At 35.7% G+C, this 23743-nt stretch overlaps 2 protein-coding genes across 2 annotated transcripts; both read left to right on the forward strand.

The window, feature by feature from the left end:
- The first annotated feature begins 1812 nt into the window (after positions 1 to 1812).
- Positions 1813 to 11439, forward strand: LOC109061329 (trifunctional enzyme subunit alpha, mitochondrial-like). Its single transcript, XM_042774291.1, has 20 exons — positions 1813 to 1951; positions 2789 to 2830; positions 3759 to 3829; positions 3910 to 4043; positions 4162 to 4300; positions 4501 to 4620; positions 4726 to 4828; positions 5154 to 5276; positions 5447 to 5565; positions 5656 to 5712; positions 5984 to 6093; positions 6623 to 6757; positions 7267 to 7438; positions 7520 to 7606; positions 7685 to 7825; positions 7929 to 7997; positions 8133 to 8328; positions 9578 to 9692; positions 9830 to 9975; positions 10784 to 11439. Exons 1-20 carry the CDS (start codon positions 1885 to 1887, stop codon positions 10927 to 10929), a joined length of 2292 nt encoding a protein of 763 aa, XP_042630225.1. The 5' UTR covers positions 1813 to 1884; the 3' UTR covers positions 10930 to 11439.
- A 962-nt stretch (positions 11440 to 12401) lies between these two features.
- LOC109061367 (transmembrane protein 62-like) lies at positions 12402 to 23656 on the forward strand. Its single transcript, XM_019078481.2, has 14 exons — positions 12402 to 13049; positions 15047 to 15158; positions 15252 to 15389; positions 17224 to 17269; positions 17436 to 17577; positions 17664 to 17788; positions 18080 to 18202; positions 18350 to 18505; positions 18692 to 18851; positions 19158 to 19271; positions 19515 to 19599; positions 19720 to 19815; positions 20902 to 21020; positions 21094 to 23656. The coding sequence occupies exons 1-14, from the start codon at positions 12873 to 12875 to the stop codon at positions 21412 to 21414; spliced, it is 1914 nt and encodes a 637-aa protein (XP_018934026.2). The 5' UTR covers positions 12402 to 12872; the 3' UTR covers positions 21415 to 23656.
- Positions 23657 to 23743: the final 87 nt, after the last annotated feature.

Raw genomic sequence — 23743 nt, forward strand, 5'->3', positions numbered from 1 at the left:
ACTTAAAACAAACGATAAATGAATACATCAGAAATAAATGGCAATCAGAATGGGATCAGTGTCTAAATAATAAGTTGCATGAAATAAATCCTGATGTGAAGAAAAAACTTAACCTCTGTTTTGAGAATCGTTGGAATCAAGTCATCTATACACGATGCAGAATAGGACATTCAAAAATTACACATAAATTTTTACTCTTAGGAGAAAATCCTCCAAAATGTTCATTTTGTCAGAAATTCATTGTCCATTAAACATATCCTTCTAGATTGTATTACATCTGCCCCTGTGAGAAACCTTTTTTATTCCGTTGATACTTTTGGAAAAATTTTTAATCAAGGGAATCCGAGCATGGTCCTAAGCTTTCTAGAGGAAATAAATGTTAAACATCTTTTCTAGTCTTCCTTTGATTGACTGCACTTTATTCTTGCCATGAATATAGCCTTAGAAGCTGGTATGGCGTTTAAAAGAAAAGAAAGAAAGAAAGAATGCATTTATTAAATCACAGGAATCATATGGATTACTTTTATGGCGCTTTTATATGAAACTACAAATTTTGGAAACTATTGACTTGCACAGTATGGACCTACAGAGCCAAAAATTTTACTAAAAATCTTTGTTTGTGTCAAAGAAATTCATGGGCCGCACATATAGAATGGCTTCAAGGGGAAGAAAACTATGAGTTTTCATTTGGGGTGAACTATCCCTTTAAGAAACATTTACAGCCATAGAAATATAGCAAAGTGACAATAAAGACAAGTGGGGGAAATAAATCCAGACTGTACAAACAATAGGTGGAGTAAATAACAGTGCAATTATTAATGGCCTGCCATACCATAGACTTTGTTTTACAGAGATATTTTTATTGCGTGTTTGCCATCTTGTGGATAAACATTACATTGCATGCTTTCAAGCGATTGCAGTTGAATGCATGTATCAGGATTATTATAGTTGACTAAAGCTAACTAAATCCATAAAAAACATTTGCTTGAAAAAAATAAAATAAACGTTAACTCAAATAAAATACACAACAAATACAACAAAAATTAAGGTTTTTTTCAGCAAGTGGCCAAGTCAAGATTTTTTTATTTTCATTTTGTTTAAATTTATATAATTAAATAACTAAAACTGAAATAAAAAAGACATAACAATTACTTATAAAAATGACAAAAACACACAACAAAATTAAAAAATATAACAGAAAATGAAAATATAACAGATAAAAATCAAAATCAAAATGCTAATAAAAACTAATATCTTAATGATACTAAAATTACATATGCATTAAACGATCATAAACCACACGCACAATATGGCATATGTATGTAGATATATAAACTCTGTCACTTTTGTTCAGTTCGATGCAGTTATATTTTCAGCATAACTAACTGAGTAAAAAGTTCACAGTGTATTAGTATGTCCCTGTTTTGCTTTAATGATATATATATATATATATATTATATATATATCTATATAAATTATATTTATATATATATATATATATATAAATTATATTCCTCCATTTGCCTTACCTCTTGTTCTTATAGAAATATTTAATTTAAGTAATTATTATAAGTACTAATCATTTTTAAAACTATTTTAATTTTTATTTATTTTTTAGGTTTAAATGAAAAACAACACAACATACAGAGGTCCAAAAGTCTGACAGCATTGAAAATACAGGATTTTATTTTTCATTTAGACCTATTTATTTTTTTATTTGTTTATTTTTAAAAGACTAAAGGGAGTTGAAAACATAAAAAAAAATTATCAATTATATGACACATCAGTGATATATATATTCACATTAGGTGGCTTGGTCTCTGGCAGTATAGTGAATGTTTCCTCCTCCTCCAGTCTTCCGCCTGCACACATTGACCTCCAAACATGGCCGGCGTACGAGCCCTCGGTTCCCTCTCCAGACTCACAACCAGACGATATACTCTGTTTCCAGGTACTTCACACATCCACAATTCTTTTTTCAATTTTTCTTGAAATCCTCTACATCCTTATTGTACTTCGCTTTGACACTTGCGTAAATAAACCACTTTGGAGAGTCACTTCAGTCATGCTGCACTGTAAGTAGCTTAGCTCAGCTGCTAATTAACTCAAGGTCTAGCGATGAATGTTTGTGACTGTTTATGGTTCATGTTAACGTACATTGCAATAACGTTACGGTGTGTGCAACGAAACGACAGCGTTTATAAACGCCGTTTTATTGACAGTAAGTTATAGTTAGCGCACTGGCATGCTGTTCCCATTCAGATTGCTAATACTGCCCACTATCTGTTAATGCATGACACAATGAATAAATATACATTTATAAATATGTATAAACGTTTTTAATATTCGCTAACTGCAGAATTGTTCCCTCTGCCATTGAAAACTAGTTTAATCGGGGTTGGTTGGATGATTGCTACTAATAAATATAATAATTATTGTTAAATTTTGACTAATAAGGCAGATTTGTTTACAGAGAGACTCTTTGTATTCAGTTCACAATGTTTCCAGCATCATTGGGAGGTGTAGGCATGATCAGTGTGGTTGTAGTGTAGGTTCAGCGGAAACTGGTTTAAAGTTCATCTGTGACTGCTGGAGTAATGTCCTCTATAGGCCTGTCTATGTACTTCTGTGTGTAGTTTCTCATCACTGGCTTATCCACAACTTATCCTGGCATGACCCTCACTAGTTAAGGGTCTTTTATATCAGCTATTATGTCTTCTGAGACCCTTCCATGATTTTACCTTCACATATTCGTCACTATTAACTTTTTTTTTTTTGTCCAATAAAGGTATCACCAGAAGGACATTTAGAGTTGCTGCTTGTATAATGGGTAAAATCATTATATATTATATATAAAATAAAAGGAGTGTGTGTGTGTGTGTTTGTATATATATATATATATATATATATATATTTATTTATTATATATTTATATATATTATATATATATATATATATATATATATATATATTTATGGATCAAAGAGGAGATGTCCTGTTTTGGGGACCGTATCAAATGTCATTTATAAAAGTGCTTTTATATACATGCAATGAATGTTAAATATTAAATGCAAATAATGTGTCTACTTTAATGTTTCAAATAAATTTTGTAAAAAAAAAAATTCAAAATATGGTTAAAATAATAATCGTCAACATACAACATACTTATTATTATTATTAAAATGAGGGATTGCACTGAATTATATTATATATATAAACTTCTTGCTGACAAATACATACCTAGTGGTTTGAAGGATAGTGGCAAAGATTGATAAAGAGTTATATTGTCAGTTAATATTTTAGGGCTGAACTGTGAGTATTTTAATGCCATCTAATGAGTCTTGTTCTAAATATGCGTGACAAGATTCCTTTTGGTGTACAAATTATTGTTACACTAAATGACATTTTTTCTTTTAGTCATGATAAAAATGTATAAGTCATTATTTTTTGCTCAGAAATGGTAAAATAAACAAGACACTCTAATGTATGAAAAAACTCTTATAGTTTTGATGCCTTTTCGTCTTTGATCCATATATATACTGTATGCACACATGAATATGCACAACAAAAAATATTTATATATGGTATAACATTTATAAATAGAAATTATAAATGTGTGTGTATACATATATATACACACACACACACCCTCAATAACACAAATTTTTAAATAAGGTATAACATTTATTTTGTGTTTTTTATAATCACAATTATTTTATTATTTTGTTCATTTTCACGTCTTTTCAATATTTCCTCAGCTCGTACACACGTGAACTATGAGATCAAGGGAGATGTAGCTGTGGTCCGTATGAATGACCCCAATTCACGGGTAATTGTCTCCTCAAAACCATGCATTTATGCATTCAAATGATATCATAATGTGTCATAATGTGTTTTTGTGGTGTCTAGGTCAACACACTGTCTACTCAAATGCAAAGGGAGATGACAGAAGTTATGGATGAGATTTGGGGAAACAATGCTGTCCAGAGCGTTGTTCTCATCTCATCCAAACCTGGCAGCTTCATTGCAGGGGCAGACCTTAAGTTAGTATCAGGATTCATAATATGTTGGTGATCATTATCGTTTTTTGCTTGCTGATATCTTGCCTGTTTATTTATAATTTATTTGTTTTTTTTGTTTTTCACTGTACCATGTGTTTAGCATGATTCAGGCCTGTACGACCGCAGAGGAGGTCACTGGCCTTTCTCAAGAGGGCCAGAGGATGTTTGAGAAGGTTGAGAAGTCTCCTAAGCCTATTGTCGCTGCCATTAATGGATCATGCCTTGGTGGAGGCTTAGAGGTACTGGATTCGTACTTATTTGTAGTAATTTTCTTCTCCCACAGCGTGAGCACAGTATTACAGTCAAATTTCAGACCTAATTTTTAGAAATATTCTGGATATGAGTTATACCAACAATACATTAGAGAACTGAGAAGCAAATAATGAGATTTAGTTCTACAGAAAATCCAGTGTTGATGTTGTGTTTTATGTTTTTGTAGTTTGCCATTTCCTGTCAGTACAGAATAGCCACCAAGAGTAAGAAGACGGTTCTGGGCTGTCCTGAGGTCATGCTCGGCCTTCTGCCTGGAGCTGGAGGAACACAGAGACTGCCCAAAATGGTCTGTAATATGGCCCACATTGCCGCCAGTACCTTTAGGAATGATTCTCTTGACTGATTCCTCACAACTCAAATCTGGTTGTTTTTACACCTTTATTTTATGTAGCTTGGACTTCCCAGTGCCTTCGATATGATACTAACAGGAAGGAGCATCCGTCCAGATAAAGCCAAGAAAATGGGATTGGTTCACCAGCTGGTGGATACTCTTGGTAAAGCAGTTTCTACGTATTGCAGTTGTGTATATACGTAAAACAGTAACATAGTTAAAATAAAGTTTTCAGTGTCACAAGATCCTTCAGAAATCATTCTAATATGCTGATTTCATGCCCAAGAAATATTATTATGTTTAATGTTTAAGACTATATTTTTTTCAGGTTTGTTTGATGAATAGAAAACTCAAAAGAACAGCATTTATTTGAAGTAGATTTTTATGTATATAATTGAAAGTCTTTCCTGTCACTTTTGATCAATATATTACATCCTTACTTAATGAAACTATTAATTTCTTTCAAATAAATAAATGAAATAAATCAGGGCCTGGATTGAAGAGTCCAGAGGAGAGGACCATTGAATACTTGGAGGAAGTAGCTGTGGAGGCTGCAAGAGGACTTGCTAAAAAGCAAATCCCACTCACCAAAGAAAAGGGCTTGATGCAGAGTAAGTGTCGAATTACTACTCAATTATGTGTCTAAAATCATTTTGAAACTACTAGTTATTTAGGCTTCTGCGTAGTTGAGATTAAGATATGCAAGATTAAAATTGTTGCCTTTATACACCATAATTCAGTTTTATCACTGAAATTCATATATCCAGTTATTTTCTTGCAGAAATTCAAGACTATGTCATGAGTTACCCGTTTGTGAGACAGCAGATCTACAATACAGTTCAGAACAAAGTCATGAAGCAGACCAAGGGACTGTACCCTGCGCCACTGAAAATAATTGAAGTATGATATTTGTTATTCTGTGCTCAGTGTGATGTGTTATCATAAACCATGGTAGGAATATTTTTATGTTCTGCTTGTTTTCTCTTTCAGTGTGTGAAGGCTGGTGTAGAGCAGGGTCCGACTGCAGGTTACCTGGCTGAGTCACAGGTGCTGCGAAAGTGTTTAATCTTTATTATCAGTAAAGATTTAATGAACAATATCCCATGAATTATTCCACTTGATTACACATCTCTCATTTGACTCCTCAAATCCTCATCCGCGTTTTTAATCTGGTGTGTTTTTTGCAGGAGGATTTTGAACTTTGCAACTGAAAGCATGTTGAATTAACATTTAGTTAATGCAGGCTTTGGTTTAAATGAAAGACAATGTTATGTGTGTAGTATTAAAATTTAATACGCCCTCTTAATCTCCATTTCAGCATTTTGGCAAGTTAGCCATGACCCCTGAGTCTAAAGCACTTATTGGCCTTTATCATGGTCAGGTCACATGCAAAAAGAATCGATTCAGAACCCCTGAAAAGGATGCAAAGTATGTATTTCTTACTCTGTTATCATATGTAAATTTATGAGGTAAATTGACAGTTACTGCATGAATTAAAGGTGCTGTATGTAACATTTTGACTCTACTAAAGCATAAAAATACCATAGTATGTTTGCAGATATTTAAGAAACATGCTAAGCTAACATACTTGTTTATCTGAAAAACAATGCTACAGTCTGTTTGTGAAACCTGCCCACTGCCAGTTTACCCAATTGTATTTCGGCACCCGGGTTGCCAGTTGGTGGAAAAAACAGCGCATTTCATTTCATTCATCATCAAGTGCACTCGTTCCTGTTTGTGTCGTCAATCTGGCAACCTGCGTGTGCGTCAAGTCTGAGGAGGGGGTGCCGGGTGAAAAAACCCTCTCCAATATTTTGAATTTGGACTGCAATTCCTAGTTCGACCACTCGGTGTCAATCCTACATACAGCACCTTTAATTTATAATGCAGCTACTTAATGATTTGCGATTATTGCTTGTAAAATAGTAATGAATTTTTCATGTTTTTCTGTTTGTAGAACACTTGCTATCTTGGGAGCAGGGCTGATGGGGGCTGGCATTGCACAAGTGTCTGTAGATAAAGGCTTTCACACCATTCTGAAGGACACTACACTGGAGGGACTCAGTCGTGGAGAGCAGCAAGTCTATAAAGGGTGAGTATTAAGTATACTGAACTAATGAATTTAACATTGAACTAGATCAAACCTTTTAAAGGAGAAGGTCATCCAGAAATATAAATTGTCATCATTTACTCACCCTCATTCCAAGCATGTAGGATTTTGGTTAATCTTCGAAACAAATTATAATATCTGTGTGTTAAAAAAACAGCAATGAAAGCATTTTTATGTGAATAAAAGCCTAAATTAAATCTGTTCATGATATAAAGTGATTGTGTCTTTTGTGCTCAATTCATATGGATGGTTTTGGATCGTCTAAGTTTTGGTTACCTGGACCTTCAATAGAGGGACAGAAATCTCTCAATATATTAATTTGTGTTTCGAAGATTAATCAAAGTCTTATGGGTTGAATTTTTATTTTTGTGTGAACTATTCCTTTAAGCTAAGTTAAAGCTGCTTTGATGGTGGGAGAGGAACTTTTTTTTTTTTTTCCATTTTCTTTTTTTCTGTTTGATTTTTCTTTTTAATTCTTTTTTTATTTTCAGGCTAAATGACAAGACTAAGAAGAAGAGCATAACATCATTCGAAAGGGACAGTTTTCTGTCCAACCTGACAGGACAGCTTGACTACAATGGCTTTAATAAAGCTGACATGATCATTGAAGCTGTTTTTGAGGACCTGAGTATCAAACACAAAGTCCTAAAAGAAGTTGAAGCAGTAAGTTAATATCAAAAAAAATAAAATGTCAAGTTCTCTTAAATACAGCATTTTTAATGATACCATATTTTGTCATTGTAGGTGATCCCTCCACATTGTATATTTGCTACCAACACATCTGCTTTACCAATCAAAGATATTGCAGCTGTCAGCAAGCGACCTGAAAAGGTTAGAAACTTGAGCTCTTGACCACCATGTGGGAGAGTTTGAGATGATCTTGAACGACTTGAAACCGTTTTGTTTCAGGTCATTGGAATGCACTACTTTTCTCCAGTCGACAAGATGCAGCTGCTGGAGATCATCACCACTGATAAAACCTCCAAGGACACAACAGCCTCAGCGGTGGCGGTCGGCTTGAAGCAAGGCAAAGTCATCATCGTCGTTGGGGTGATGTGTCCCATATTCTTCCCTCAATCCAGAATACACATTTTTACAGATCTGTAATCCATTCAAATGTTTTAGAATAACAAATTGTAATGTTTGTCTTCAGGATGGACCAGGTTTCTACACCACCAGATGTTTAGCTCCCATGTTGGCTGAGGCAGTGCGTGTATTGCAGGTTTGTGAATTTCTTTCTGAATTATTCATTTATTCTCATATGTTTTAAAAGTGTTACATACATAAAAACAGGTTATGAAGACATTCTTGAATGTAACATGCCTGATATGCAGATCATTGTATTTTCTACATATAGGAAGGTGTTGACCCCAAGAAGCTGGATGGCCTGACCACAGGCTTTGGCTTCCCTGTGGGTGCTGCAACCCTGGCTGATGAAGTGGGCATTGATGTCGCAGCTCATGTAGCTGAAGACCTCGGCAAGGCCTTCGGCTCCAGATTTGGAGGGGGAAATGTTGAGGTTTTGAAGACCATGGTGGAGAAAGGATTTAAAGGTACATTCTTTAGCCTAAGCCCAAAGTATACTTCAGTTTTGACGTGAATGCTTTAGCGTGTGTGTACAGATTAATGCATAGCCTTTCAAAGTATATAGAGTTTGATAGAGAGTGCGAATACAAGCTCAATCTCCAAAAATCAATTTCCAAAAGCACAACCATAAAATAACAAAAAAGATGGAAACAGTATATTTACAGTTTGTAAAAACAATATTAAATTAGAAAATGTGAAAATATTAGAAAAATATTTGTTAAATACAGTCTAATATCTTCTCATATTCATTTGTTTTATTTTTGTAATGCATTTTTGTCATAATTTGTCAAAGTCATAATTCTTATTATAATATAATAACTACTTTGATCTGTTGCTATGTGCAATGGTTACTATTTACTATTTTTCATACTGTGGTTTTTGGTGAATTGTATTAAAAATATTTAGGGTTATATAATAATTATTCATTCTAATAATGATAACTAAGATTTCAATGGTCACCTTAGAATAAACACATTTAGAAAAATCTGGCTGTGCATGCGCTGTTTGCCCATACTATGCTGATGATGAAATTTATGTTGTGGACGTGTAACCTAAGGGACGTCTGAAAACCAAAGTATAAACCTTTGTCAGTGTAGTGTCATATTTAATTTTGACAGGAATGAAAACAAGGCTGTGAGGGATAGAAGTACAGCATGTTCAATGGTTTGTACTGAACAACACACCGATTGTTCAGCTGACAAGATATCTTTCTAAAAGTCTTTCAGTAGACAAAAACTCCGTAAAACAGTGTTGAAACTCACATGTGATCTTGAACCTTTATACAGAGCATTCTGTTGTAAAGACTGTAAGTCTGTACCTTATGGTCGTTTTCATCTGCACAATGATTTTCAACCAGCTTTGAATTGTTACAATGTAAATGAACAATGTGTAATCTTACTCTGTTACCTGCACCAGGATATACTTGTTGATTCGTCCGCGAAACTCTCTTTTTGACAGCTCCAGGGCTTGTGCGAAAAGTACAGATTGCATTTTTGTATCCCTGCTCATGGATAGTCGGCTCAAACCCAGTGCATTATGGGCGTTGAAGTTTTCCTACCGTGTTTTTGCCACAGCCCTTTTCTCTGTTTTCTCTAGTCATGTAGCACCGCATCCAATCTTGTCAGGAGTTAAATACCCCTTTAGGTTCTATTCTTTAGTGGGCTTAACATGTTCATTATAATTGTTGTGAATTATTTCATCTCAATTCACTTTTAGGCCGGAAATCAGGCAAGGGCTGCTACATCTACCAGCCAGGACTTAAACGCAGAGATGTGAACACAGAAGCTCTGGAGATTTTGGAATCATACAAGCTGACGCCAAACGCTGCAGTGTAAGTTGTTCAGACTCTACAGGGTTCAATTCATAAAAAAATTTAAAAAAAAATCAGGACAAATGCAGTGTTATTTTTTTGTAATCGGATAATGCATAATTTTTCATAAAAAAAAAATTGCTTCTCTCTCCACCCAGATCTTCAGACTCCGATATCCAGTACAGGTTGGTGTCCCGATTTGTGAATGAGGCTGTTCTGTGTTTGCAAGAAGGAATCCTTGCCAGTCCAGTGGAGGGTGACATTGGGGCGGTGTTTGGACTCGGCTTTCCACCCTGCCTTGGAGGTGAGAATCCAAGTCTGGATTTACATTTAGACTTTTCTCTTTAAATTTTAAATTCTAATTTCCTTTTATAGTTTAAAGGGATACTCCACCCCAAAATGAAAATTTTGTCATTAATCACTTACCCCCATGTCGTTCCAAACCCGTAAAAGCTTCATTCGTCTTCGGAACACAATTTATGATATTTTGGATGAAAACCTGGAGGCCTGTGACTGTCCCATAGACTGCCAAATAAATTACACTGTCAAGGTCCAGGAAAGTATGAAAAGCATCGTCAGAATAGTCCATATTCTGTTATTGGTTATTCAGTAGTGTTGTTATGAGGATAGAATACTTTTTGTATGCTAAGAAAACAAAAATAATGACTTTATTCAACAATTCCTTTGTCAACTGTCACAGAAGAGCATACGCAGCATACAGTGATATGGAGAGACACAGAGGAGACCGTTGACAAAGGAATTATTGAATAAAGTTGTTATTTTTGTTTTCTTCGCTTACAAAAAGTGTTCCCGTTGCTTCATATAACCCAGATTGCACGTCTGATGTCAGATGGAGTATTCTGACGACGACTTCCATACCTTTTATGGACCTTGACACTGTTATTTATTTGGCAGTCTATGGGACAGTCACAGGCCTCCCAGTTTTCATCCAAAATATCTTAAATTGTGTTCCAAAGACGAATTAAGCTTTTATGGGTTTGGAACGACATGGGGGTAAGTGATTAATGACAAAATTTTCATTTTGGGGTGGAGTATCCCTTTAAGGATAATATGCATTCATTCCCATCATTGTGTTAATTATCTAATTGCAGGACCCTTCAGGTTCGTGGACAGCTTTGGTGCAGACAAACTTGTGGAGAAGATGAGAAAGTTTGAGGAGGTCTTTGGGAACCAGTTTACACCTTGTCAGCTGCTGCTCGATCACGCCAAGGATCCAAGCAAGAAATTTCACAAGTGACTTTAGCTGTTACTACTTCTAAGTGGATTTATGTGAAAAACAAGCAATCACGATTGTGCACTTAAAGCAAGAGTACAGAATGTGAAGGGCCTTTTTGTTCCTTACAACGGACATAATACATTACAATATGAAATATCACTTTTCCCCGCAAGGTGCCATGTGCATGACTTGGTAGACTTTGCCCAGGCGATAGCCTTTTACTGAATTAAACAATTTAGTTTTTGAGTTGTTTTTGTATATTAATGAACTCTTTAGGTGAAACCGGTTTCTAATGTTTGTGTATAAACTGTACAGGCACAGACATCAGGCACATTCAAAGGTGTCAAAATCAAAACCTAATACTCCATGTTTTCTAGGGTATAGTCCAAAAGCACTTGTCTGTAAAATAACTGTTTTCATTTCAGTGAGATTCAGTACTTATGCTCAATCTGTCTCGCTGGACATAATAACATTGCCTTACATAAATAGTTCATGTCGATGAATTAAATGAAATGCTCAAGTCTTCTGTGATTATGGTGTTTTTATTGATTGTGTTTGGCCTTTACAGATGGCACAGTTGAAGTAATGTGTGCTTCTCTCTGATGTTATAAGCATGTAGACATGCAGAACTGTTATGAAACTTACCAAACAGGGTCATAATCTGAGAACTACCTACTGTACCCAAAAATGTGTTTAAAACAAACATTTTATAAAGACAAAGGTGGAAGCTCAGTTCAATTATATTAAAGTAAACTACAGCATCTTTATAGTAACTTGAATACTACTGCAGAAAACAGTATGAGAACATTTAATTTTGAGCCTGATTGTAGCAATCGATAAACTAAATGAGTGGAAAGGTCAATGATGTTGATACTGGCATTTCTTCTAAAGAGAAAACCTGATCTCCTACAGGGGACGCTCGGTGGCTGAGTCAAATAAATACATTTGCTAATTAAATTAAGAACTCAACTTTGGAGCAAGTGTTTCTTTTTTTAAAAATTACCAGTTGACTACATTATCCCTCTTATTACATTGATGCATACCAAATAAATACATTTATGGACCAGTGTTATTTAAGTATTATATACTATTATAGTATTTATTATTATTTTAAATTAGCTTTTATTTTTATATTTTAATTTTAGTATAAGTTTTAGTCATTTTGATTTGTGCTTTATCTTTTATATTATTATCATTTAAAAAAAATAATTTAATTTATTTCTGTTTAGCTAAGTGGTTTTTTTTTTGTCGTTTTTTTGTAGTTTGTATTTCACCTTGTTTTCAGTTAGCTTTCAATGCAAGTTTTTCATCAAATATTCATCAATATTAAGGAAAACGATTTATTCATTTATTTATTTTACAGTTGTTTGTTAACAATAACATTTTATTTGCAATTGTATGTTATTTCTACATTATTTTAAAGCATCCACTGGTTGATTTTAGCAACAACATTATTTAATGTATGCAAAATTATTATAATATTCATGTGAAAAGAGAAAAAGTGGATTGATTTAGGAAAGAGTTGCACCACCTGCAGTATAGTTCTTGCAAACAGAGATTAATGTAATTTACTAACGAAGCAGTGTCTCCTACAATAATCAAAATACTGTAGTAATGAAATAGTTCATATAATTTCAATGGATTAATATTATAATATGTATTATTTTTCATAGCGGTAACTTCCGGACCGAGAAGAACAGCATAGCTCCGCCCCCTTCGGTCCCTATTCCCCTCCATCAGTTTTTTTTTCTGCGGACAGGATGTGCCACCCGGAAGTATCTGATGGATGATGTTGGCGATTACAACGCAATGGTTTGTTCGTCCATTGCGGCCGTGCCTGGCGTTCGCTGCAGCGAGAGCCCGAGGATGTGAGGCTGTCTGAATCCTGCAGCATGAAGAGGACAAGCGCCTGAGCGGCGGCGGCTCGTCCGGGATCTCGGTGGAGGCAGTGTGATTTCGGCAGGATGCTCCGGCTGTTCGCGGCTCTGGTGATTGTGGGGCTGCTGCTCGCGTGCTTCACTTCCTGGCTCTTTGACAGCTATGACAGCGCCTGGCACCCGAAGCAAAGATTACATCAGTCCAGAAAGACTGGCCCACCGAGTCCCAGCGGCCAGCTGGACAATATATTTTGGTTTGTGCAGGTATGCAGCGGTCATCAGTCAGACTCATTAGTCTATCAATGAACTGATCATGTGATTGATTGCGTGATGGCTTTTATTTTGTTTTCTGCCATAATAATTTATGCTTCGTGCAGTAAAGATGGTTATTGTGTGAAACTTTTAAGCAGGAAAAGGCCGGAAAATTCTAACCTCTAACTTGACATCCAATGTATTTGGTTTAGCTGTGTTGAATGTAACCATTAATACTCAGTAAATTATATGGTTATGTTCACGACGAGACATTAACATCCAATGTATTTGGTTTAGCTGTGTTGAATGTAACCATTAATACTCAGTAAATTATATGGTTTTACTTGAGGACACATATCACATACTTACTGATTAGTCTAGTGTTATCAAGAATATCACAATAATTAAAAATAACACAACTTGAGTAAATATATATATATATATATATATATATATTTTTTTTTTTTTTTTTTTTTTTTAAAGAATGCTGGGACACTCAACTTTGGCAAAAGGCATTTCACAATTTATATATATATATATATATATATATATATATATATATATATATATATATATATATATATATATATATATATTATGTGTGACCCTGGACCACAAAACCAGTCTTAAGTGTAAATTTTTCAAAATTGAGATGAAAGTGAAAGTGACGTGACATACAGCCAAGGATGGTGACCCATACTCAGAATTCGTGCTCTGCTTTTTTATATATCCAAAGTGCACACACACAGCAGTGAACACACACACACCCGGAGCAGTGGGCAGCCATTTATGCAGTTGGGGGTTCGGTGCCTTGCTCAAGGGCACCTCAGTCGTGGTATTGAGGGTGGAGAGAGCGCTGCACATTCACTTCCCCCACCTACAATTTCTTCCGGCCCGAGACTCAAACTCACAACCCTTGGATTGCAAGTCCGACTCTCTAACCATTAGGCCACGACTTCCCCTCAGATTTATACATCTTCTGAATAAATAAGCTTTCCATTGATGTCTGGTTTATTCAGATAGGACAATATTTGGCTGAGATACAACTATTTGAAAATCTGGAATCTAAGGGTCCAAAAAAAAAAATCTAAATATTGAGAAATTCACCTTTAAAGTTGTCCAGATGAAGTTCTTAGCAATGCATATTACTAAATCAAGAATTAAGTTTTAATACATTTACGGTAGGAAATTTACTAAATATCTTCATGGAACATGATCTTTATTTAATATCCTAATGATTTTTGGCATAAAATTTTGACCCATACAGTGTATTTTTGGCTATTGCTACAAATATCCCCCAGCAGCTTAAGACTGGTTTTGTGGTCCAGGGTCACATTTTAGAATATGTATTATTCTGTTGTTAAAAAAAAAAAAAAAACTGTAAAGCTGTCTAACATGTGGAAAGGCCAAAGAGGAAAGTTCATAATTGGTTCTTCAAATATGAATCTGATTTTACCCATAAAGACACATGAAATAGCTATTTTTATAACAGTTTTCAAATGGAAGGCTTAATTAATGTGTGTGTGCTTAACCCTCCCCAACACCATACTGTACCATGTATATTATGATGAAACTATGATTTAAAACATTTCTTTGATGGATAATGATGTAGATTTTCACAATTTGTAAAACATCTGAATTATTTTTTTATTTATTATTTTAACTACACACCAATTATTTGTAATAAAAATTATACATGTATATATTTATAATTTCACATTAATTATATGTATTTAATAATATATTTTTTTTCTTTAATTCATCGAATGTCTGTGCAAACATTCAGATAAATTTACAGTGTGCGTAAAGCCCTAGTGTCATAGTTTGGTTGGTAAAACAGGAAACCTTCAGCTGTGTACTGACTCCTCTAATATGCCAGTGACACTTGTTCTATAAATAGGCAAGTTTTATGTGTGAGGTTTCCAACACTCACTGTTAACTACACACAGGCCTGCATGAAACCCCACTATTAGCTGATTTCTGAACATGCTGTGCATTGTTCTGTGCAGGTTTCCGACATCCATATCAGTCGTTTCCACGATCCGAAGCGCATTCCAGACTTCGAAAGGTTCTGTAGAGACACCATTGATGTGATAAAACCCGAACTAGTGCTGGCCACAGGTGAGCTGCCATACATTTCTTACTGTATAAACAGTCAAATTAGATTTTATACATGCACACAACATAAACCCACATTTTTACTTTATTTAACAGGAGACTTAACAGATGCCAAGACTGAGAGTAAAAGGCACTCTCTTCAACATGAAGTGGAGTGGCAGGCCTACCACAACGTCCTTAAAAGATCACGAGTGCAGGAACGAACAAAATGGATTGACATTCGGGGAAACCATGGTGATTTATTATTATTTTATTTTTTGGATGATTTTTGGGAGAGATGGAGTTGTCAAAAAGGTTTACCCAAATACCCCGAGTCCCCGATCCGATCTGACAGGAAAAATGATTTTGTATGAATTTGCATGATGTGAATCATACAAAAATATACGACGTTTAGAAAAAAGTAAGCATGAAAACCCCCCTCTAAGCATAAACGGATGCATAAGCAGATCATACAAAAACATAAGAATGAGATCATATGAATTATCCACCAATTCATCAAAATATGAAAATGAAATTGTGTTGAAGACTCTTGCTTGTCTGCCACTGGTCAGTGAAACAGATAGTCCCGCCCCAAAATCAGATCATTGGTTGAGCCAGTGTTACTGTGTCAGGCTTGAATGATAAAGTGTTTACACACTTAATAAATGGATCTTAAATAAAGTTGCATATTGCAATTTTAAATTCACAAAAATGACACACAACAGCTTTTGTTTTCTAATGTCAGTTGCATCCAGAAATCATTTTTAAAAGCGCCTGAAGGTTTGGATGGGAGATCTAAATGAAGGCCAGAATTAAGTTGCCTCTTTGCACGTCACTGTTGTTCAGGGACAAATAATTGTTTGTCTTTGTCCCAGTGTCTGTTGGCAATAAAACAATTAAAGGAGACTGAGTGAAGACAGCTGGACACTCTTATGTCACACTAATGATTCGAAATGAAGCCCTGCTCTATTAAACAGGATATTGCAGGCTTGTTGTGACACAAAAACAAACTTCAGTAGATTAATAACATCTCTGCAATCATGAGGCTGTTTATCATTACTCCTCCAGTTTCCTATCTTGATTTAAAGGGATGATTCACCCAAAAATGAAATTTCTGTCATGTATTATTTATATACTATTATATTTTGAATTAGCTTTTATTTTTATATTTTCATATTATTTCCAAACTTTAAATAATTTTGTTCTGTGCATTCAACTTTATTAGTTTTTTAATATTTCTATTTAGGGTTAAATTATTCTTATTTCATTTTTAGTAATTTAGTTGCATTTATAATAATATAGTAGTAATTTAGTATTTTTTTTTTTTTACATTTTTAATATAAGTTATTCATCTGATGCTCAGATACACCTCACTGCAAATCTATAAGATTTTTTTTGTGTCAAATACATAAGGAGACATTTAGATGAATGTTCATGCTGCTCTTTTCCATTGGTTGCTGATTCAGACTGTAAACCTTTATAAATTTCCCATCAAAAGGACACATGCACTACATTCCAAGTCTTCAGAAGCCATATGATAGCTTTGCTTGAGAAACAGACTGAAATTTAAGTCATTATACTGTAAGAATTATATTTTGCCATAGCTCTACTGGCATATATCTCTTTAAGCCTCTTTTTACCATCAACCGGGTTAAGTTTCCAGTGACACTAAAACTAAATGCTTTGCAGCACAACAGAATCACAGCCAACCAAAACACATTTGATGTTTAAAATACAATTAAATGGAGAAGGATTTGGACTAATGAGATTTAATATAAACAGATTAAATATACATAACTCTCTGTGTAAAGTGTGCAGCAGCTGTGTTTCATATAAGTATATTAATATTTAGCTATGAAGACTGCATTGACTTTGGTGGAGGCTAATGAACATCTCTAATGAACTCGCATAGCTCACATATCATTTTTCCTCTATTCCCATTATTCCATTTCCCCACAGGTCGTGTAACTGGTGTTACATTGCGTAAGCTGCCAGATATGTAATAAGAGCTCTGTTATCAGTTATTTTGTCCCCGCGCTTCTTCCGTTTCCAGGAAATCTTGACTGAAATTGTCTTCTTGTCTCCTCAGATGCCTTTAATATTATTTCACTGGAGAGCGTGAACAATTATTACAGGTCTGTACAAATATTACAGATGCAGAACATAATGGCTATAAAGAAGGTTCAGATATTGAGCTTTTTTAATGCATGTTTAATGGTCTTATTGGAAAGAATATTTTGGTGCTTATTTTTCCAAGGGGAAAAAAAAAGATTGTCTCTATCTCCATTACTGAATACTTAGGAAATACTCTGCCAATCAGAAAGTTGGATCCTTCCACTACATACACAGAACTCCTTTTGGGAACTACTCGTTCATTTGTGCCGATGCCACTCTGACCCCTGGACCCAAACGGCTCTATAACTTCTTTGGGATTATCAATCAGGTAAAGAGATCTGTTAATTTTAGCTTTGCTTATGTAAATGTGATGACAACTTTTCTCTTGGGCTGAAATGTGAATGTTCCCCATAGACTCAGATGGACATGTTGGCCACCTTTAGAGAGGAGAGTCTGAGCAGTAACAAGTCCATCTGGTTTGGACATTATACCACATCTACAGTCATCTCCCCCTTCCCGGGAATCCGAGAGCTCATGAGGTTTGGAAAAATCTTGCAGCAACACTGACAACCAATTAGATTTTTTTCCCCCACTGACCGCCAATAACTATAATAACTAAGACATTTGGCACTCAAGTGCTGACGGTCAATGTCTGGGAATATGCTGTATTAATAATGTCATGTTCAGCGCCGTTCATATTAAACACTTGTGATGAATAATGTTAAGAAGCTAACAAGAGGCACTAGATTGCAGATTCTCATCTCATAATGTCATATTGGTCATATTCTGCTGAATCTTGAATTTTCTCGATTGTTTGTCATTTTTTACAGTACAGCCGTGGCGTATTTGTGTGGGCACCTACATACACTAGGAGGCTTCATGCCGGTACTGCACAGTCGACATCAAGGAGGCACACTGGAGTTAGAGCTGGGAGACTGGATGGTAAACCGCAGGTAAGTTTAGAAAGAACAAGGCCCATGTTTAAGGGAATGCTGCATGATGTAAATATAGCTGACTGTGTTAGCATATACAAGGAACTCATATCATTGTGCCCTAACTCTTATAAAAAAGTGGTGACATGCATTTTTTCCTGGGCTCAGGTATAGGATATTGGCTTTCGACCATGACCTGCTTAGTTTCACTGACGTGACTTTTGAAGACTGGCCAGCTGTGTTGATCACCAATCCCAAAGATGCCCAGTACCTGCACCCAGGAGTGGAGCCTCTGGGTCGTATCGGCAGTTCAACGCACATCAGGTGTCTCTGTGTGTGTCCTCTTGAACCTTCAAGCACTCAGACGTTGACTTATGAAAAATGATCGTCTCTCATCCAAACCTCACTTTCATTTTAATTTCTTGCATGCTTGACTTGTTCTGTCCTACCGAGAATGTCATATTTTGGAGTTGCACTTATTGCTGAATGTGCCGTGTGTCGGTTCTGTAGGCTCCTGGCTTTCTCTGAATCTCCAATCGCAGCTGTGCATGTGAGTGTGGATGGAGTTTCACTGGGGAAAGCATTTAGCGCAGGGGGTCCTTTATACGTGCTGCAATGGGATCCAATGCTGTATGCTACTGGACTGCACACTATCAGAGTTAAAGTGGAGGTAGGTGATTTGAACATCACTCGTCACTCGTTCCTTAAATTTGCTTTTCTTAACAATTGGACAAACAAATTCTGCCTTTTGGATGATAAATTGGGCAAAGGTCTTGTAGACTTTGTAAGAGTAATGTTATAGAATACTAGAATATTATAGAGGTGGACTTGAGCAACCAACCAGAAAACACAGAAAAACAACATGCTTAAAACCTCTCAGAAAACTATATATAGATATAGAAATGGTTGTAGTGTTATTTTAAGAAAATGGCACAGTGTGAGCTTTTCTCACCTCTTCTCTGTCTCCCTGTCCCAGGACTCGGCAGGTCGCTCAAAAGTGCGAGAGCAGCAGTTCACACTGGAGGAAGACCTCGCTCCCAGCTTCGGCTTCATGCAGTCCTTCATCCTCCTCACAGACCACTACATACTGGTACGAAAATGAAACCAAGTCATCGTGTGATGGCGAAAAATTCATTATCATAGCTTTAAACGTATTCATATTAATATAGTGGATTTTCATAGATTAAGATTGAAAGTCTGGGTCTAGGACAAGAGTACAACAATAAAATCTCTACATAAAACACGTTTACCACAAAAGTAAATGATAAAAAGTTTATTGTTAATAGTTTAATGTTAATTAATATTATGTGTGTGTGTGTGTGTGTTCCCACAGGCACGGATTGCCTTTGTGGTGATAGTATTACTAAACCTTGCAGGGCTTGTGCTCTTCAGATTTATGCCTGTATCTTCAACAAGAGGTATTTCTGTTGTATTAATTTATAACAAATCTTGTCCGTCATTATAACTGAATATAAATGGTCTTTATAGTTCGAAAGCATAAATGATACTTGACACTTTAAACTCTTATAATTCATCAGGACTGTCTTCTCAAGCGTGGATGTCCCTGCATCTTGTCAGTAAGAGCAACGTGTTCTTCTACTCTCTGCTGCTGTTCAACCTGTGTACAGCATTAGGTAAGTCACCGCCTGACACCACTTAAACAGTTTCACAAACTGATGGAACATAATGATTTAAACTACCATTGCAGAAGACCTGTGATCTTTTTTTATACAGAAAAGAGTGTAATTTTTTCCATCTGACCATTCAGAAGAGAGAATGAGTGATAATCACATAATTATTTTATTATAGATAATTGCCTCTTAGATTTTATAAATGCCCCATAACCAACCCTTGTACTTAGGGCTGTCAGTAATCTAATAAAATGATAAACCAAAAATAAAAATCTTATAAAATTGTGAAAGTGACTATTACAGCATTCAATATAGGTCAACTGTTGTCGCAGCTAAATATTTCAATTTTCAACTTTTATTTTTATTTTTTTAGCTAGTTTGTTTTTAAAGTTAAAATTAATCAAAATGTGTTTGATAAGCCTAAGACAATATCTAGATAAACATATACCAATTTCCATGCAAAAAAAACAATAGTAGAGTCTGAAGTTACATGTAACTCTATATGGGTCATTTTGGACCCGAACAAAACAGGTGTCAAGGGATCATTCACCCAAAAATGAAAATATAGCTGAAAATGTACTCATCCTCATGTTGTTCTAAACTTGAACATATTACAGTTATTTCTTCTGTGGAACACATAGATATTTAAAAATATTTTTGTTTGTTCATTGAATGTAAGTGAGTTTATTTAATTGTTGATTTTTGATTTTTGGTGTATAAAAAACACAAAGGCATTTTTCTTCAGAATATTTTGTTCTGTGTTCCACAGAATAATGAAAGTCATACAGGTTTGGAAAGACATGAGGGTAAGTAAATGGTGGTGGGTGGGTGGTGGGTGGTCTAAAATATCCCTTTACACAGTCAGATCCACATGTTTTTTAGGTGTCATTTTTGTTGTGACACTTAAAAAGAAGCAACCTGAAATTAATAATCATAATTACAGTATCAAGGGAAATGATGAGCATAATTGTGTAGCCTTACTTGGTTTGCTCAAGGGCGCAATGAAAAATGTGTCAGGATGAACACGTAACATGTCCTTGCAATTACTGTGAAGAAGGGAACAGTGCTTTAAGTCTACTGGTTTTTCAGGTCCATGGTTCATTGGGGAAGTCATTGATGGACACAATGGAGCCTGCTTTGCTTTTGGCGTGTTTGTGGATGGGCATTTCGTCGAAGGAAGTCTGACCTATGTCGTGGGAGTCATACAGGTAATTCCAGATCTAGGTGCAGATCATACTGATCGTAATGGTTGAGTCATAACATTCCGTCTGTCATCCACAGGTGCTCTTCTTCAATATGCCTCTCACTTATTACCTCTGCTGGAGTCTTCACCACAGGTGTCGCGGCACCAGCTTCCGCTCGCATTTCTGCCGGCCGGGCAGCAACTGGAGGACCCTGGCGATGCACATAGGCATGCTGGTCCTCATGATCTGGCAGGCCTATTCTTGCTACTTCCTGCTGGAGACCTTTGGGGCGCTGGCTTTCTTCCTGTCTCCCGTACGTACTTGGGCTCTGCTCATGGGCCTGCTGTTGGTGTACAGGGCATGGTGGGGAACGCCTCCTAGTTTCTCCACTGGCAGCAAAACCAACTTGCAGTTGTGACAGGCCTTCACCTGTATCATTGTGACGGACATTATTTTGTGCCAAGTTCCTCCCTCCTTTCACCACTGTCTTCACAGTCACCGAATTGCCAATCGTTCCCATGATGCGTTAGAAATAGAAAAAATAGTCTTTAGTAAATATGAAGCAATGATAGCATCACATGTGGATGACGGAGCCATTGCAAACCTGATTCTGATTCTCCTTTGACACAAAGACACGTTGGTAGTTTTTATAGTCAGTTCTCACTGTTGTGAACCCAAGCAGTGTTGAAGTCCAGATGTGTGTAGTTACAGTTAGCATACCTGTTACTTTGATAAACTGCGCATTGTTTTAATGCATATGAACTATGCATGTGAAGAGAGGATGATATCACCAAATTTGCTTACACCTGTAAACGAGGTATAAAATGTAAAGGATAATTTAAGGGATGAAGCTGGTCATTATCGACAACTATATGTTATTTCGTTATTTTCTCCACCTATGAAAATAGTTCCAAAAGATGCCAAAGCATCAAGCTTTGCATGTCACCAAGCAACACATAGATTTGAAATGTGTATGTGAGCGTAATGGTACACTGCTCAGTCATTCAGATTAGACCAGGGGTGTCCAATCTTGCTTTTGAAGGGCCAATATCTTGCAGAGTTGCCCGGACATTTCTAGTGAGTCTCTGAAGACCCTGATTACTTTGGCTCAGGTGTGTTAAATTAGAGTTGGACCTAAACGCTGCAGGACAGTGCTGAATTTGACACCCCTGGATTAGATGATCAGAGCTATAATGACCAGATCACTTATTCCACTTATTAAACCACTAATTAACATATTGACATGAAATTGCCTTGGACAATGTTAAATTGTATAGTTTAGCAGTCAAGTTGAGAATTAAAGGGATAGTTCACCCAAAATTGAAAATTCTGTCATCAGTTACTCACCCTTGTGTACTTCCAAACCTGTAGGAGTTTAGGTCATCTGGTTTTTTTTTCGTTCATTTTTTTGGAATGAACTTTCAACGAAGGGACCGAAATCTTTATTTGTGTTTCAAAGATGAATGAATGTCTAACGGGTTTGGAACGACATGAGGCCGAGCAACTGATGACTTATATAGTATTTAAACTAGAGTAAACTAACCCTTTAAGTATTTCAAAGAGCTGTGTAATACGTTTTGGTATGGAACACAAAGTTGGCCTCTTCCCTGCCCTGCTGTAAGATTTATCCTTTGTCCTACAGTGTAAGAACTTGATTTTGAACAACAATTTACTCTGTAAACTGATTATACTTATTGAAATACATATTCCAAAAGACTCTAATCTCAATGGATGAAACCACTATATTTATACAGAAGAGCATGAATGTAGAACATTTTTGTTGCTCTATGGTTAATAGTTAATACACTTAATAATAGCCACTTAACTAAAGCCAGACATTTTGGACTGCTAAAGGGAAAATCCCAATGTAGTGTATAGAATAGAACACCAAACACATGGAAACAATCAGATGTGCAGAATTCAGTTAACAAGTTTATTAGAGAAACGCTGTGAAGCAGCTCTTTTATAGTTTTGCACAGTTGCAGACCGCACAAACAAGCTAAGGACAATGGCCATGTTGTGGGAAAATCAGCTAGTTTGGATAAAGAAACCGAGTTGTCATCGAAGTCTGTCTTTTTTGCCCTCATAATCCACTTGAGAGGTGACGGAAAGAGCTGTGACAACATTCTGTTGCTTCAGCTCACTGTTGTCTCTCAGGAAAGTAAAGACTTGAACAATAGGCTGCTCTAGTTTATCTTTCATTTTTACACTTTTAGAAGATTCTACATTAAGTCAGTTTGTTAATCTAGATTTGTGGTGAACCAATAGGACTTTGAATGTTTGATGATGGAATATCTGCTTAATGTGATTAGGTTTCTATAAATATTTTATTGTATTCATCCACATTGATATTGTAATGTATATTCCTTCCAGTTGTTCTGCACTGTTTTCTGGGCATTCTCAGTTTCTGTGGTCACGTGGCTTTTGTAGTTCCACTCATGACAGAAAGTGCTGTTCACATTTGTTTTATGGAAGGCACAAAATCAGTGAAATATTAATACGTATTTACTTGGGATTTGACAATGTTGTTTGTGTTTTTCCACATGAAACAATCTCAATTTATATTTGTCATGTTTCTGCAACTCTGAATCATCTTGCATTGGAATTGAATTATCTGGCTGTATTCATGTACAGCAAAGTAAAGGGGTTTCATATTGTGACGTATTTTGTTTTTATTGTTTCTTTTTCATGGAAAGGGAAGACTTGCATATCTTAAAATATTTTTCAATTAATTTACTTCTAATCAA

This window comes from Cyprinus carpio, chromosome A17 (assembly GCF_018340385.1).
Source record: "Cyprinus carpio isolate SPL01 chromosome A17, ASM1834038v1, whole genome shotgun sequence".
Classification (NCBI taxonomy): Eukaryota; Metazoa; Chordata; class Actinopteri; order Cypriniformes; family Cyprinidae; genus Cyprinus; species Cyprinus carpio.

Coding starts and splice junctions, on each gene's coding strand:
- LOC109061329 (XM_042774291.1), top strand. CDS start 1,885: ATGGCCGGCGTACGAGCCCTCGGTTCCCTCTCCAGACTCACAACCAGA. Junction 3,830..3,909: donor TGAATGACCCCAATTCACGG/GTAATTGTCTCC, acceptor TGTGGTGTCTAG/GTCAACACACTGTCTACTCA. Junction 7,826..7,928: donor AAGTCATCATCGTCGTTGGG/GTGATGTGTCCC, acceptor GTTTGTCTTCAG/GATGGACCAGGTTTCTACAC.
- LOC109061367 (XM_019078481.2), top strand. CDS start 12,873: ATGCTCCGGCTGTTCGCGGCTCTGGTGATTGTGGGGCTGCTGCTCGCG. Junction 18,203..18,349: donor GACTGGATGGTAAACCGCAG/GTAAGTTTAGAA, acceptor TCCTGGGCTCAG/GTATAGGATATTGGCTTTCG. Junction 19,600..19,719: donor GCCTGTATCTTCAACAAGAG/GTATTTCTGTTG, acceptor ATAATTCATCAG/GACTGTCTTCTCAAGCGTGG.